At 37.4% G+C, this 16578-nt stretch overlaps 1 protein-coding gene across 5 annotated transcripts in view; it reads left to right on the top strand.

Moving 5' to 3' along the window:
- POGZ (pogo transposable element derived with ZNF domain) overlaps window positions 1-16578 on the top strand; it is a 48615-nt gene that overhangs the window by 19793 nt on the left and 12244 nt on the right. Inside the window, exons 3-10 of one of the 5 annotated variants that reach the window (XM_057723202.1) lie at window positions 279-437; window positions 7179-7354; window positions 8278-8386; window positions 9616-9906; window positions 10014-10205; window positions 12549-12655; window positions 13359-13696; window positions 14098-14252. In XM_057723202.1, coding sequence (XP_057579185.1) covers window positions 279-437; window positions 7179-7354; window positions 8278-8386; window positions 9616-9906; window positions 10014-10205; window positions 12549-12655; window positions 13359-13696; window positions 14098-14252 — 1527 coding nt within the window. Of the gene's footprint in view, window positions 1-278; window positions 438-7178; window positions 7355-8277; window positions 8387-9615; window positions 9907-9986; window positions 10206-12548; window positions 12656-13358; window positions 13697-14097; window positions 14253-16578 lie in introns of those variants that run through there. The other 4 variants (XM_057723191.1, XM_057723220.1, XM_057723211.1 and 1 more) reach the window with 4 other exon arrangements.

Below are 16578 nucleotides of genomic sequence, written 5' to 3'. Positions count from 1 at the left end.
ATATAAGCAAAACAGTAAAATCCAGGTTCAGTGAGCTCATAATCTAACTTAATTAACTAGGAAATGAGAGACAGACAAAGAAGAAGGTGTTGTGTCTAACTTGTGGTGTAAGGGACACATAGGAAGAGAAATCAGGTGAACAGTTGGATTTATGAATAAAGCAGGAAACTTTTTTGTTATAGAGACCCCACAGTAAGATGAAAAGGGAAGATTAGAACAGTATCCTTTAGTGTCATCTGTCCCTGTCTCCAAGTGACTGTGCCTCCCCTTCCCCACAGTTTCTGTGAGCCAGCAGCCTGTCTCGGCTCCAGTGCCCATCGCTGCCCATGCTTCTGTTGCTGGGCACCTCTCTACATCCACCACCGTTAGTAGCAGCGGGGCACAGAACAGCGACAGTACAAAGAAGACTCTTGTCACACTAATTGCCAACAACAATGGTAAGTGGGATTATTGGGAAATTCTTCCTGGGCTAGAGGGGTGAGAGATAAAAAAGGTCTTAGGAATAGCTGTACCTGTTCAGTTTTAGGTACTGATGTGGTTCTGCTGGTGTTTGAGTGAGTTTAGTACTGATCCTCTGATGTGGAAGCAAGTGGTGCTGTTCCTTCTGAGTTAGTGCTGAATCGATGCTGGCGTTTCAAGTCAGAGGGCAGCTGATTCTTTTTGCTGATAATTTCTAGGAAAGAAAATGTAAACCCCAAATTCCTAACTGTTAAAGAGGTGGTGGGGTGGGGTTTGATTGTTTTTATTTTTTAAATTAGAAGATCCCCGCTAGTCTGGTAAGAATTCTCCCAGGGCAGCTTTGTTCCGTATTTTCTTTGGCAGATTCATTTGGTTATTGGTTCCTGGGTATGGAAAATAGGATAGGGTTGTTGTCTACCTGAAGGAAATGGTGAAAGAGTAGTGTTTTTTAGTGAGTTTATTGACTAGAGAAGTTATATAGTATTGGTTTCTGTTTCATTTCTGATGACCGTTTCTACATTCTGAAAGTGAGTTATTGGCAAGTTATGTCTCAAGATTCATGTCTAGAATAAGCATCTTCATAGAATCATTACATTGTTATAAAGGACTTATTTTTAATTATTTTATTTCCTTTAGCTTTATTAATATAAGAATAATCTGTGAATTGTAGAAAAAGTGGACAGTAAAGAAGAAGAAAACAATTTTTAACTGTAATCCCACTACCTGGAGATAACTATTTGTAACTTAACTCTGTACATATATGTGCTTTTATGTACCTCTATATGCTATGTGTAGCGATTCACTTTTTTTTTTTTTAATATATTTATTTTATTGACTGCATTGGGTATTTGTTGCTGCACGTGGGCTTTCTCTAGTTGCTGTGAGCAGGGGCTACTCTTCATTTTGGTGCGTGGGAAGCAGGGGCTACTCTTCGTTTTGGTGTGCGGGCTTTTCATTGCCGTGGCTTCTCTTGTTGTGGAGCACAGGCTCTAGGTGTGCAGGCTTCAGTAGTTGTGGCTTGGGGCTCAGTAGTTGTGGTTTGCGAGCTTAGTTGCTCCATGGCACATGGGATCTTCCCAGACCAGGGATCGAACCCTGCCCCCTGCATTGGCAGGCGGATTCTTAACCACTGTGCCATCAGGGAAGTCCCTAGTGATTCATTTTTTATAAAAATGGATCCATACAGATTCTACTTGCTTTTTTCCCTTAATATGAAGTGAATATCTTCTCATTTTAATAAATCTTTATGTAACATTTTGATGACTATTTCGCATTTTTTGGTTAACTGTTATTAGCAATAGCTTGTAAAGGGGTGTACTACTATTTTAAAGAGCTATTGTGAACATCTCTGTCTCTGTCTTTTCTCACATCCTTAGTTCTGAGAATACATTTCTAAATGTCAAATTGTCAAGTCAAAGGTTATGACAATTTTTAAGGATTTTGATGAATATTTTTCCTGGATCAGCCATCTAGAAATGTATCCATTTATATTTCCATTAGAAGTGCACCTGGTGTTCTTATTTTCAGATATAACTATTTACCTCCCTTTTTGTTGGACCTATATTACAATCCCATTTTTTTGTGTGTGATTACAAACAGTGCTGTGGTGAGCATTCTCAGGCTTTATATCTGTGCCCACTGTGTGAGCATATCTATAATATAAAGTGAGATTGCTGGGTCAGGCATTTAAAATTTTATGGACAGTGTCAAATTGCCATAATAGATTGGTCTACATAAGAGGATACTGAAAAAAAATAAATACATAAATAATTTTTAAAAATTATTTTGGCTGCGCTGGGTCTTCATTGCATCTTGCGTGCTCTTTTCATTGCAGTGTGCAGGCTTCTCTAGTTGTGGTGTGTGGACTTAGTTGCGGTATGTGGGATCTTAGTTCCTTGACCAGGAATTGAACCTGGGCCCCCTGCATTGGGAGGGCAGAGTCTTAACCACTGGACAACTATGGAAGTCCCTGAAAAAATAATTTTTATCGCATGAAAAATCTTTAGAATTTTTTTGAACATATAAATAGCGACCCTCATATATATAAAGATGAGGAACCTCTAGAGATTTTTTCGTTTTTACAGATGGGAAACCAAGGCGTGAAGTGTCTAAATAATGTATTTAAAGTCAAATAGTAAGTGACTAAACTGGAATTGAATTGCTTAGACTTCAAAACTTGTGGCCCTTCCACGGTATTATACTACGTTCCTGTGTTTCTCTTAAAATAACCAGTCAAAGTGCGATTAGCAACCTGTTCAGCTAAATTTTTCTTTGATCCCAGTGTTCCGAGGCCCATGATGAGCATCTCATGACACACTGACATGACCTACTCTCTGAATGGACCCTTGACTCCTGTGGCCTGTGTACAAAAATTTTTTTGAAATATAAAAATTGATTTTATTTACTTTAGAAAGCTCTAGTATTCAAATTAAAATGTTAACCAGTGTTCATGGTTTTTTTTTTTTTTAAAGGGTATAGACTGGTAACCACGGTTATATACGTCTTGTGTGTTCTTCCAAAAAGCCTTTCATGCTGGAAATTCCCCAGTGGTTCAGTGGTTAGGACTCCGTGCTTTCACTGCGGAGGGCTTGGATTCAGTCCCTGGTCGGGGGAGCTAAGATCCCATAAGCCATATGGCTCAGCCAAAACAAAAAAGAAGCTCAAAAATTCTTTCATGTATAGATAAGCACACATTAATAGATCCAATTTGTCTAGCTTTTTATTTTATTTTTTGATATAATACATACAATTTTGTGACTTTTTAAAATCAGATACTCTCGAAATGCCAGCATTATCCGTTATAGTCCAGAAGTGGAAACAACCTGAGATGTTGAATGAACAAGCAAAATGTGGTATATTCACACAATGGAATGTTATCAGGCCATAAAAAGGAGTGGAATACTGACATATACTACAACATGAATGAACCTTGGAAAACATTATGCTAGGGACTTCCCTGGTGGTCCAGTGGTTAAGACTCTGAACCCCCAGTGCAGGGGGCCCAGGTTTGATCCCTGGTCAGGGAACTAGATCCCAAATGCATGCCACACTATGAGTTCACATGCTGCCACAGAGATCCCGAGTGCACAGGTAAGACCCAGTACAGCCAAATAAATAAATAAATATTATTGAAAAGGCCATATATTACACAACCTCATTATTGTGAAATGCCCATAATAGGCAAATCTATAGAGACAGAAAGTTAGATTGTTGGTTCCCAGGGCCGGGCTGGGGAGAATGGGGAATAACTGCGAATGGGTATCAGGTTTCTTTTGAGGGTGATGAGTATGTTCTGGAATTAGATAGTGGTGATGATTGCACAAACCTTCTGAGTATACTAAAAGCCTCTAAATTGTGCACTTTAAATGGGTGATATAATATGTATGGTATGTAAATTATATCTCAGTAAGGCTTTTTCTTTTTTTAGGAAAGTGTTAGGAATAAAATTTTAGAACATTTTTACTATTATTTTTGCTGTTCTTCACAATCCGCCACTCAGCATTTAGAAATTATTCCTATAGTTCTGACTGATTGTATGTTTGCATTTGAAAGGAACATTATGAAGTGAAATGAACCACTGATTAATTCTGAGCTGTGAATGATGTGAATTTAATATTATGAATTTTTTTACTGTAATTATGATTTTCAATTCCTGTTTGGTCCATTTCAACTCTTATCTCTGGGGTTTAAGGCTGTGTAAGTAAACTTAAAAGAATGAAGGAAAAAAATCAAGACCTTCCAGATTTGTAAAACAAACAGAACATGTTGTGATAAAAGCTGCTGAATCTTCCATTATTTAATCGGTTTATAGCTGTGGTACCTAGTTTATTTGAGAGCAAACTTACAGGTAGGGGATTGGCTGGATAATTCTTATAAAGGCTTTTTTAAGCCTCAGGTCAAGATTCTAATTGCCTCTTTCATTCTCTGGAAATAGAACTTTATTAGACCTTTGCATTGTCAGAATTTCTTTTAGGAGAGACTTAAGAATGCAGAAAACATTAAAAACAGCTCATTTGTTAGAATTGGAATGATTATAACTCATTAGAATTATTAGAATGAATTTGTAGAATTCATTAAATAAATATTTACTCAGTGTGACTTTAATTTACCCAGCATGATTGGCCGTATGCCTGCTTTTGCTTTCAGTTGGATTGTAAACCTAGTCTAGGCTCAGAAGCCTACTTTTTTATTTGTACTTTATTTTTGGAAAGGTCTTAACAATCCACCAAAATTCAAACATGACCTGATGTCAGAGAGAATATTTGCAGAAAAAGCTTGCTATCATTCTTTATAGTAGTAGAATATGTGTAGATTTCATGGAAACAAGGCCTGTCTTTTGAGACTTGCTAATGCTGGTTGATTTCACATAAATGCAAAGAATTTTCCATCCCTCCTTTTGCATATTTAGTTGAAATGTTAAGTCAGTGATTATCTTAAGAATTTTTAGGCTTAGATGAATAACAGATAATTTATTTTCTTTTACCCTAGCAATTAAAATAGTGAATAGAAAATATATGTTTTTGCTTAGTCAATATTTTTCAACCATAAATTGCAAAGAAGTAAAAAGAATTGGATGGGGAACCTGTAGATTAAAAGAGGTTGAAGAGGTATGTCCATCAGTTGTACTTTGTGAACCCTTTTGAAACCTAGTTCAAACAAAAAAAAATAATTGTCAATTTGAATTCTAACTGGGTATTTGATATTAAATAATTGGTTTTTAAATTTTATTTATTTATTTATTTTATTTATGGTGGCACCGCATGGCATGTGGGATCTTAGTTCCCTGACCAGGGATCAAACCCGTGCCCCCTGCAGTGGAAGCATGGAGTCCTAACCACTGGACTGCCAGGGAATCCCCCAAGAACTGTTGTATATATTTAACTTTATTGAGGTATAATTGACAAATAAAATTGTAAGATATTTAATGTCTGCATTGTGGCAATTTGGTATATCTGAGCATTGTGAAAGGATTCCCACTATCTAGTTAATTAACACATCCATCACCTCATATATTTATCCTTTTGGGGGGCAGGGATGGAGCTAGTGAGAACATTTAAGTTCTGTTCTCTCAGCAAACTTCAATTATATCATACAACATTATCCACTATAGTCACAGAACTATTATAATATTTTTAGGAGTGATAGTGCTGTTATTTTCCTCTTTTTTAAAGTCCTTATCTTTTAGAGATATATACTGAAATATTTATAGATGAAATGGTATGATCTGAAACTTGTTTCAATATAATATGGTAGCTGATAAGAGGGTGGGAGGTATAGATGAAACAGGATTAGCCTTAAGTTGATAATTATTGAAGCTGGTATAGGTACATGGAGATTTATTATGGTGTTCTGTTTTTATATATATTTGAACATCTCTATAATAAAATATTTAAGTTAAAAATACATAGAGTCAATAAATTGCCAGTGTAATTAGCATAGATGGAACTTGGAATTTTTTATCTATCAGCCTCTGTAATTACTAGTCTGTTGGCCCAGTAACTATGAGGGTCTAGTCCACTGATGGACTCTCAGTTCCTGGGAGAACAGGGGACAAACCACTGTTGGCCCAGTAGCCACCTGTATACCCACTTTGGTGGTCTAGCTCTGTAGCTAACTCGTGACACCATCTGTCAAGTGGAACTTAAAGCTTCAGAGGAGTCCATCCCATTCTGATGATTTGAGGTAAAAAAATTGCAGTTTTTGCTTGAATATTTGATTTAGGTATTCCATTGGCACTCTGAAATAGAATTTCTATTTTGGAGTATTCTTTGTAAATCAGGAAACTTAGTATTAACAATTTTTTAGCCAAATGTAGCAAACAGTGGGCTTAAAAACATTTACAAATGCCGCACGGTGCAGCCAAAAAAAAATAAAAAATAAATACAAATTTTAAATGTATGTACTGTTTATAATAAATTAGTCATTTATAATAAAGTAAGAAAAACATTTACAAAATTACTTTTATCACACATGAAAAAGAATTTAAAATATTTCAAAAATAATTAGCCAGTTTTTAAATATTTATGATATTTGTTACTATTTATTCATGAATGAATCTTCTTAACTCATACCAGTTTTACTTGGTATTAATTAAAAGCCAGGTGTTTATCAGTTCTGATGACATAAAGAAGGTAGCCTGTCAGTCTTTGTGTTCCCTGTAAGAGACAATGGTTGTTTAGAGAATCTGTTGTATTTCTGAGACTTGACTCACTAGGAAGAGATCCCATTCTTTAGATTCTGTGTACTTGCTGAATTAATGTCTGTTGATGAATATTCCTCTTTTAAAAAGATTAAGGTGGATTAGCTAACAACAAATTACATGCTGATAAAATAGGTTTTACCTAGTTAAAATATGGAGAAAATTTATATGTTACCTTGTTTTGCTGATTTGGTATGGGGAGATGATATGTGGTCACTTAAATCATCAAAGTGATAGTCATGTAGAAGTCTTACTTTGTGTGTTAAGACATCCCTAGTTAAGATATATGGTGGAGATTTTAGTGAACTTTCCCTACCTATGTATTTTTCTGTTAGTTGTAGCTTTGGGTGCAGCTTAAATATTTGGTAAGTTTGGTGACATTAAACCTGAGGTGAGTGACAGTCTTGGCTGTCTTGATATATGGAGATACGATTTCTTATCTAAGACCTTGTGTTTCTTATAAATTGTGGGTTTGTTTTCTCTTACATTGTTTTCTTTTTCTTCTTCGTCTTCCCTTTAGCTGGCAATTCTTTGGTCCAACAAAGTGCACAGCCGCTCATCCTAACCCAGAATCCAACCCCAGGTCTGGGTACAATGGTTACTCAACCAGTATTGAGGCCTGTCCAGGTCATGCAGAATGCCAATCATGTGACTAGTTCCCCTGTGGCCTCACAACCAATATTCATCACTACACAAGTAAGTAGGACTCTGAATTCTAGGACCTGGTAGAGGAGAGAAAGACTGTGGGAACCTTTGAAGGCTCTGACTTAAGAGTCTTTAGCATCATTAAAATGGTTCCAGGTCCTGTCCTTGGTCTGGCTTTCTCATTTGCTACTTTTTAATTTGATGCTGACTTTCCTAGAAAGCCCAACAAAGCATACAGCTGGGTAATTTCCTCTTTATACCCCTGGAGGGCTATTAAGTAATTTGATTGAGGTCTAGGCAGGAAAGAGTGGGAAGCTTGCATTAGGAAGCCTTAACACTTGGTCCTCAAGGGTTCTCACCCTTTGCTTGGGCTATTTTTCTTAAAATGGGGTGAATTCGTATACCTATGGAAATATATGTGCAAAATTGGTGAAGTGCAAGGAGATCCTTGGAAGAGAAGGAAGATGACTTATTTGATATAAATGTGAATTGGAGTTGAAAGCCTAATGCTGGTGTGGAACGTAAAGGCAAATGCTTTTTTCTGCCTTGTCTTACAAATTTCCCAGAGGTGTATAGCCTTTGAAGTGGACTTTGGGAACAGTTTCTTACAGTTGTTTGTATGTCGAATCACTCCAGTGAATACTGATAGTGTCATTTTTTTTTCCATTCTATGCCTTTAGCAATTTAGGGGCCAGTTTGTGGATGAGTTATTTTAAGCTGAGGTTCTCTTAAGACAAGAAGTAGGTTTTTATTTTTGTTCATATGTACCAAAGCTCATTCTCCAGTTTTAATATTTGCCACTCAGAAGTTTGCCAGAAGTCCAAAATTTCTCCATCTCAGTCATTTAAAAGTTCTAGTTCTAGAGAGAACCATTAGGTAAGAGTGTGGGAATTTTTTGGGGTATAGGTCTTAATGCAGTCTCTGCTAGTGTTAGCTGATCTCCATGTTAAAGATCATTTTGCTTTTTAATGCAGGGATTTCCTGTAAGAAATGTCCGGCCTGTACAAAATGCAATGAATCAGGTTGGGATTGTGCTGAACGTACAGCAAGGCCAAACGGTTAGACCAATTACACTAGTCCCAGGTAAGGAAAAATGTCTACCCATTTGGAATAAACCAGCATCCAGAAGACTTGTTTTTGTTGTCTCAAAATACTCAAGGTCATTTAAAAAGTATATTTAAGGAAAATCTAAAACCACAAAAGTCATATTGACTTAAGCCCCATTTTTTAAAAAACTTTCTAACCTTTGGCCAGGGTGGTGGTTTTATTTTTCTTTTTAACTTTTTACCACCCTTCATGAGGTAGTAAAACAGGGTTTATATAGTTATTTTTGTTTCTGCTGTTTTATTCAGCTATTAAGTTTGTTATCCTAAAGGACTGTTATTAATGCAAACACCCAAATCCTGTATATCTTATAAGTCTACTCACTTACATGGTGGGATTATAAACTTATTTTGCTTTAATTTTATAGCACAGATTTGGAATATAAATTAAACAAATGGCACATACTTTGAGGATAAATATTGCCAATAACTAGTTTGGGTTTTTTTTTTAAGAAACTGAATTGAAAGATAATTTTTTAACATCTTGTAATTTTCTCCCAGTTCTATATTTAGTGTCTATAAGTTTACCACAATTCAGGCCGAAAAAGAGTATCTTAATTTAGTTGTAGTAAAGTATCTCTGTCACTTGTCTTCCTAAGTTTTTGTTGTTCTCAGAGCCCATAGGGGTTTTTGGCCTTCAGTCTCATGAGCTTATCCTATCTAGTTCTGATATTTCTTAAATATTTGTCAGTGAAATTGTCAGGAGACTCACCTTTGGGACATCCGAGTAGAACAGCATAGTCTGCCTTCTGTTTGAGTTTGTATAAGAGAATGAAAGACTCCGTTAGTATTCTGAGAAAGAAAGATCACTTTTTTTAGAACCAGCTCTGCCCTTTGGCCTAGATATACCCATACTGCTTCCCACTCTATACCCGTTGTTCTCTTCCAATACAAAGCTCAAGCTACTCATGGTTGTATTCTTGGAATAGAAAAGGCAGTGTGATAAGGTGTTATGGGAGGAGTTGATGGGAATCTTTTTTCACTTTAATGTTTTTAGGACTGATTACGGGCTGACTTCTTTTACCAGTTTGTGATAACCTGTTGTCTGAGACATTAGAATCTGTGCTACCCTTGGGAACCTGATGGTCACCAATCAGTTTGGGGAAATAATCTTTTCCTATTCCAGTATTTCCAGTAAAGATGGGGGAATGTATTACAGGTGAGCTCATTGAACAAGATTTGGTATTTTTCTTTGTCTCTCTTTTGAAGCCCCAGGTACCCAGTTTGTTAAGCCGACAGTTGGAGTCCCACAAGTGTTCTCTCAGATGACCCCTGTGAGGCCAGGCTCCACATTGCCTGTGCGGCCCACCACCAACACCTTCACCACTGTCATCCCAGCCACTCTCACCATTCGAAGCACCGTTCCACAGTCCCAGTCCCAGCAGACCAAGTCCACTCCCAGCACTTCCACCACTCCCACTGCCACACAGCCGACCTCATTGGGGCACCTTGCTGTTCAGCCTCCAGGCCAGTCCACCCAGACTCAGAATCCCAAACTAGGTGAGGCTTGGGAAGAGGAGATGGCGGGGCTGGGATGGGTGGTGGGTGGAGAGCAGATGATTACCACTTGGCCAACAAAGCTCCCTCCTTCCCCTCTCCACCTGCAGTGAGCATTGCCAGCTTTGTCACTGTGAAGCGACCTGGGGTTACCGGTGAAAACAGCAATGAAGTGGCCAAACTGGTGAATACCCTTAACACCATCCCTTCCCTGGGCCAGAGTCCTGGGCCCATGGTGGTGTCCAACAACAGCTCTGCGCATGGCTCACAAAGAACCAGTGGGCCTGAGTCTTCAATGAAAGGTACAATAACTGGAAAGACTCTGGGCAGCCAGTCATTCAAACGCATTAACAAAGTATGTGTTGTATCAGAACTCTGTACTATGAAATAGAGAAAAAAAAATAGGGTATAGTTGCTCTAGTCTGTTCTCACAAAAACTTTAGTAAAGGGGATTGCCACTTGTGAAAAGTGTAACTGAATCAGCCAGAAGGAATTTTGTGTTAATTGTACTTTGGAGATAAGTGAAATGGATTGATTGATCAGAGATGAGTGGGATAATCACAAGATAGTTCGTGGAGGAGGTGGATTTCTGAACAAGATTTTAAAGTTGAGATTTGGTAGAGAGGTTTTCAGGTATATAGGATGTGAGCATAAGGATTTCCAACAGTCTAGAGCAGGGCTTGACAAACTTCCTGTAAGGGACCAGGTAGTAAATATCTTAGGCTTTACGTACAGTATAGTCTCTGTCACAACTGCTTACCTCTGCTGCCATTGTGGTACAAAAGCAGCCATAGACAATATGTAAATAATTGAGCTTGACTATACACCACTAAAACTATTTATGGACTCTGAATTTTGAATTTCATTTAATTTTCATGTGTCAGAAAAATCATTCTTTTGCTTTTATTTCAACCCTTTAAAAATGTGAAAACCTTTAACACATGGTATTGAGAAAACTAGATATCCACATGCAAAAAAATGAAGTTAGTCCCTTACGTACACCATATACAAAAACTAACTCAATGAATTAAAGACCTAAACAAAGAGCTAAAACCATAAAACTCTTAAAAGAAAGCATGGGGAGAAACTTTATGACACTGGGTTTGGCAATGCTTTCTTGCCTATGACGCCAAAAGCATAGGCAGCAAAAGAAAAAACAGATAAGTGGAACTACGTCAAAATTTAAAACTTGAGGGCATCAAAGTGGTTAGGGTTCGGGAGAGTGAGAAGGCAACCCACTAAATGGGAGAAAATATTTGTAAATCGTTATTTCTGATAAGGGCTTAATATCCAGAATACATAAAGAACTTCTGCAGCTCAACCAACAACAAAAGAACACAACCCAATTAAAAAATGGGCAAAGGAGCTGAATAGAGATTTCTCAAGAAGATATACAGATGGTCATTAAGTACCCAAAAAGATGCTAAGCATCACTAATCATTACTGAAATGCAAATCAAAATTACAATAGGGACTTCCCTGGTGGCACAGTGGTTAAGACTCATGCTTCCAATGCAGGGGATCCGGGTTCCATCCCTGGTCAGGGAACTCAATCCCACATGTGTGCCACAACTAAGGAGCCCTTGAGCTGCAACTAAGACCCAGTGCAACCAAGTAAATAAATAAAAAAAAATTTTTTTAAATACAAAATTACGGTAAGATACCACTTCACACCCATTAGAATAGCTCTTATCCAAAAAACAGGAAATAGTAAGTGTTGGTGAGGATGCAGAGAAATTGGAACCCTTGTGCATTGCTGGTGGGAATGTAAAATGGGGTGATGGTCCCTCAAAATATGAGACATGAAATTACCATATGTTCCAGCAATTCCACTTTGGGGTACATACCCAGAAGAATTAAAAACAGACACCCAAACAGGTATTTGTACCCCCATGTTCACAGCAGCATTATTTACAATAGCCTGAAGGTGGAAGCATTCCAGATGGCCATCAGCTGATGAATGCATAAACAAAATATGGTATATACATACACACAGTGGTACATTGTTCAGCCTTGAAAAGGAAAGAAATTCTGACACATGCTGCAACGTTGATGAACCTTGAGGACATTATGCTAAGTGAAATAAGCCAGACACAAGAGGAGAAATACTGTATGAATCCTCTTATATGAGGTACCTAGAGTAGTCAGACTCAGAGAGTAGAATGGCGATTGCTAGGGTCTAGGAGGAGGGGGCAATGGGGAATTATTTAATGGGTGTAGAGTTTCAAGTTTTGCAAGATGAAAAGAATTTTGGAGATTGCTTGCACAAAAATATGAATGTTCTTAACCACTGAACTGAACACTTAAAAATGGTTAAGAGGAAATTTAATGTAAAGTATATATTACCACAATTAAAGAGAAAACTTACATAACCACGACAACAACAACAAAAAACATAAAAGCCATTCTTAGTTCATGAGCCAGACAGAAACTGGCAGCTGGCTGGATTTGGTCTACGAGATGTGATTTGCTGACCCTTGGCCTAGAGTTAGAAGAGTGGTAAAAGAATGTGCCTCATAGCAGTCTCTCATGCTTGCTCACCAACCTTAATATACCCCTCAGGAAGTGTTTAACCTTTTTCCAAAAGGCCGGTAGTCTTTTCCAGTATCATCTTATTAATCTTATTGATGTTCTCACTTCTTCCAGTGACCTCTTCCATCCCAGTGTTTGACCTACAGGATGGTGGACGGAAGATATGTCCACGGTGTAATGCTCAGTTCCGTGTTACTGAAGCTTTGAGAGGTCACATGTGTGTAAGTGATATCACCTGTGATGGGAATCCAGCTTAAATGGCTACCGCTCACTGTATACCTCCTGTAGTATTGGGAGCTTGTGAAGCAAGGGCTCTGAAATGACTTGGAAGCTTTTTAAAGGGTTACTCTCTTTTGGCCTTTTTTAGAATGAACTCAGAAATGTGATAGGATACATTTAAAGACTCTCAAATAGATCAGGACATATGTGACCTTAATTCTTTAGTTGGTAGATTTTGAACTGCACAGGAGGACAGGTTTGTTAGATAATCAGAACTCAAACCAAGTTGGCCTCAGTTCATTTTCTATTTATTGTGTCCTTGGATGAATCAGGAGCTATTAACCAGTTTCCAGTTCTAGCCCTTTGATTTTTTGGTATTAGCCCATATGCAAAGGTTGGCACTTCTTCCTGTCAGGGAGCTCGGAGCTAAGTTACGCTAGTGAGTGGTTAAAGGATCTAAGACAGGAAGAAGTACAAATTATGGTGTTTGGAGTGGTATATGGCTATAAAAATACATATATATACACACACATGTATACTGGAAAAAGAGTGAAACCCGGAAGCATTGTAGGAAGCTGCAGGGTGAAGGCTGGACGTGAATACCTAGAACCAAACTGTTACCAAAGAATGTTAGTGAAGTTGAGGAGTTAGCACATCCCAGCCCCCAAGAGAACCAGGATGATCAGATGTCTTCTTTCTTTATAGTACTGTTGCCCAGAAATGGTTGAATACCAGAAGAAAGGAAAGTCTCTGGATTCAGAACCCAGTGTCCCATCAGCAGCAAAGCCCCCATCCCCTGAGAAAACAGCTCCTGTTGCTTCCACTCCCTCTTCTACACCTATTCCTGCTCTGTCACCACCTACCAAAGTACCAGAGCCAAATGAGAATGTGGGTGATGCCGTCCAGACCAAGCTCATTATGCTAGTAGATGACTTCTACTATGGACGGGATGGTGGCAAAGTAGCCCAGCTCACAAACTTCCCTAAGGTCGCCACATCTTTCCGATGCCCACATTGTACCAAAAGGCTAAAAAACAACATTCGGTGAGTGTTGAAGAGCCTTGGAGCTCACCTTGGACAGTGAAGGCTGAAAGCTTCTTACATGTTTAAGTCTTTCTGTTTGGAGAATGGCCCTAATTATTATCTTCTCTTGCTAAGAATTATCATTAACTCAATAATTAGTACTATAGAAGGAGATATTGTGGTAATAAATAAAAGATAACTTTGGGTAGAGTGAGACCAGTGCATCTCCTTCCCCAGAAAGGTTTTAAGAACTCTCTTAATTTCTGGGCTCAGAAAAGAACTGTCCCAGAAAGAGGAAGTTGGGTGAGAGGGTGGAGAGGGAAACCTGTAATGTCTGTTCTGTGATTCTGCTGTTAGATTTCTCCAAGGCTTCTGATTTTTTATGTTGTCTGTACTTTATTTTCCTTTGTGTTGTGCTGCAGATTTATGAACCATATGAAACATCACGTAGAACTTGATCAACAGAATGGTGAGGTGGATGGTCATACTATCTGCCAGCACTGTTATCGTCAGTTTTCCACTCCCTTCCAGCTCCAGTGCCACTTGGAAAATGTTCACAGTCCCTATGAATCAACTAGTAAGTTTGGAAATTCTTACACTCTAGGGGTATACTTTGCACTTCACTCAATGAATGGCACTAGGGGGGAGCCTACTTTATTATATGTGGGTAATAGTGCAAAGGAAGTTCTTTGTATATTCGTAGTCAGTTTGACTTCACTTACCCTATTTTCTTACAAGACTGACTTCTGTTCAAGCATGAGTCGAATTCAGTGCTTGATTCTAAATTATTAGGGGCATTAGTTCAGAACCACTGTAGAGAGGTATATGTAAAGGGTCTATTACCTAGATCCTTTTATAGAAGGAGCAGGCATCTATATTTGGGTCTCTAGTTAGTACCCTCATAGGTTTTATGTAGGATAAAAGATAATGTTATAAAGTACTTTACCATTAAGACAGTGCTTCCATGAAATATGAGTTGGAGTGTTAGCTACACTGTACATCTTACAGATGAGAAGCACAGGCTGAATACAAGTCCAGAAACATTTAGTCATTTGCTTAAGAGCATACACTTCTAATAAGGTGACATTGTGAGGATTTGAGTCCAGTCTTCTAGAATATTTCCTTTGTCCTTTAAGGGATTTCTGGTTTTGTTGAAGAGACAAAAATTATTTAACTATAGGAAAATGTGAGAACAAGGCAACATATTTGCTATAAACATATGCATTGTATGATACCAATAATAGGTGAGATAGTTCAGAGAAGGGAAAAGATCCTCGTGGATTTCACAGAAAGTACTGCATAAACTTTTAGGATCTTTAAATACAAGAAGGATTTAGATGGCTGGAAAGTAGTAAAGGAAGATTTTAGGTGATGGGAAACAGCATGAGCAAACATGTAAAGATAGAAATATGCATATTATATGGATGCTTTTGTTGCAAATCAAAAATCTTGACTGAAAATGGAGTAAATGTTATGGACATCTATTATTATATCATTTAACTGAGAAGACTCAAGGTTAACTAAGCTTCGAGCCCAGAACTTGAGTCTTCTGCTTTTCAACAGTTCTCTTATCTCTGGCTCATAGGATGGCTGTGTTAGTCTCAGAAATTCGCTGAGATATAAAATTGTGCAGATGAAGAAGAGACCATATCTTCCAGTGTCTTTTCTAAGTCTGTTTCTTACCAGGCAGAATTGTTTTCCCTTTATATCTCCTTGGCCATACTGTCAAGGGAAATGAGATTGCCATGAGTCGCTCAGACTAGGGTTGGTCCACAGAAATATAATGAGCTACATATGTAATTTTAATTTTTTTAGTGGTCATTTGAAATAAAAACCTTTTAAAGGTGAAATTAATTTTAATAGTATATTTTATTTAAGTCAAAATAGCTAAAATAAAATCATCTCAGCATGTAATCAAAATTTTAAAATTAATGAAGTATTTATCTTTTTTTTTTTTTTCTTTTTAAATCTGGTGTGTATATTACACCACAGCAAATCTCAATTTGGGCTCACCACATTTCATGTGTTCATTAGCCACATGTTACTGTTACCACATTCGACAGTGGAACTTTGGGTTAATCATTTGCGAGTAGAGTAGATACTGGAATCAACCATCCTAACACTACAGTGTAGTGGCAGAGTAGCCAACTTGGTCAGGTTAGGACCCAACATTCTTCACTGTCAGTGATGGGAAGCCCAAATAACTCATCTGAATCTCCCAGTGAAAACAGCTACTTTCATAGAGAATCTGGTGGGGTGTGTTTTTGTTATTCCACTTGTATATGTACTGTACATAAAAAGATAAGTTCTTCCTAATGGGGGAAAAAAGACGATGCAGAACCTCATCAGTCTTTTTCTCTTGGCTTACCACTCTTTTATCCTTGACTTTTAATTTTTGAGTATCTTATGACTTTAAATATACGCTGATGAAAAACCTCAGAAATTGTTGATCCAAACAGGTAAATACCTTTTCTGTACTTGAGTATATATCAGCTTATTCTTGGATTCTTTTATAACTCCCTTTTTTTGCATCCATGGCAGATACTTCATGGAAGTAGCTTATTTTTTCATGTTAATGTTTTGAGACCCATTGTTTTCTTTTTAGTTTTGATAATTTTTTTTCCTTTTATTTTCTGAAATGTTTTTAAACTAAATTATAGACATAATGACATTTCACTCCTAAATACTTCATTATGTATCTCTGAAAAGTAAGTACATTTAAAAATACATAGTTATATATCTTTGTCAGGACATAACAGAATTAATCATAGATCTTTAATCATCTGTCTTCATTTTCAAGTTTCCTGAATTGTCTTCAAAACGTCAATGGATTATTATATTTAATTATGGTAATAGTATAATTTTAATAGCATTATGTTTTTCTTCAGACTTGTTTAAGGGCA

Source organism: Hippopotamus amphibius, chromosome 1 (genome assembly GCF_030028045.1).
Source record: "Hippopotamus amphibius kiboko isolate mHipAmp2 chromosome 1, mHipAmp2.hap2, whole genome shotgun sequence".
Lineage (NCBI taxonomy): Eukaryota > Metazoa > Chordata > Mammalia > Artiodactyla > Hippopotamidae > Hippopotamus > Hippopotamus amphibius.
Note: the sequence above shows the minus strand (reverse complement) of the source record. Positions and strands in the feature narration are given on the sequence as shown.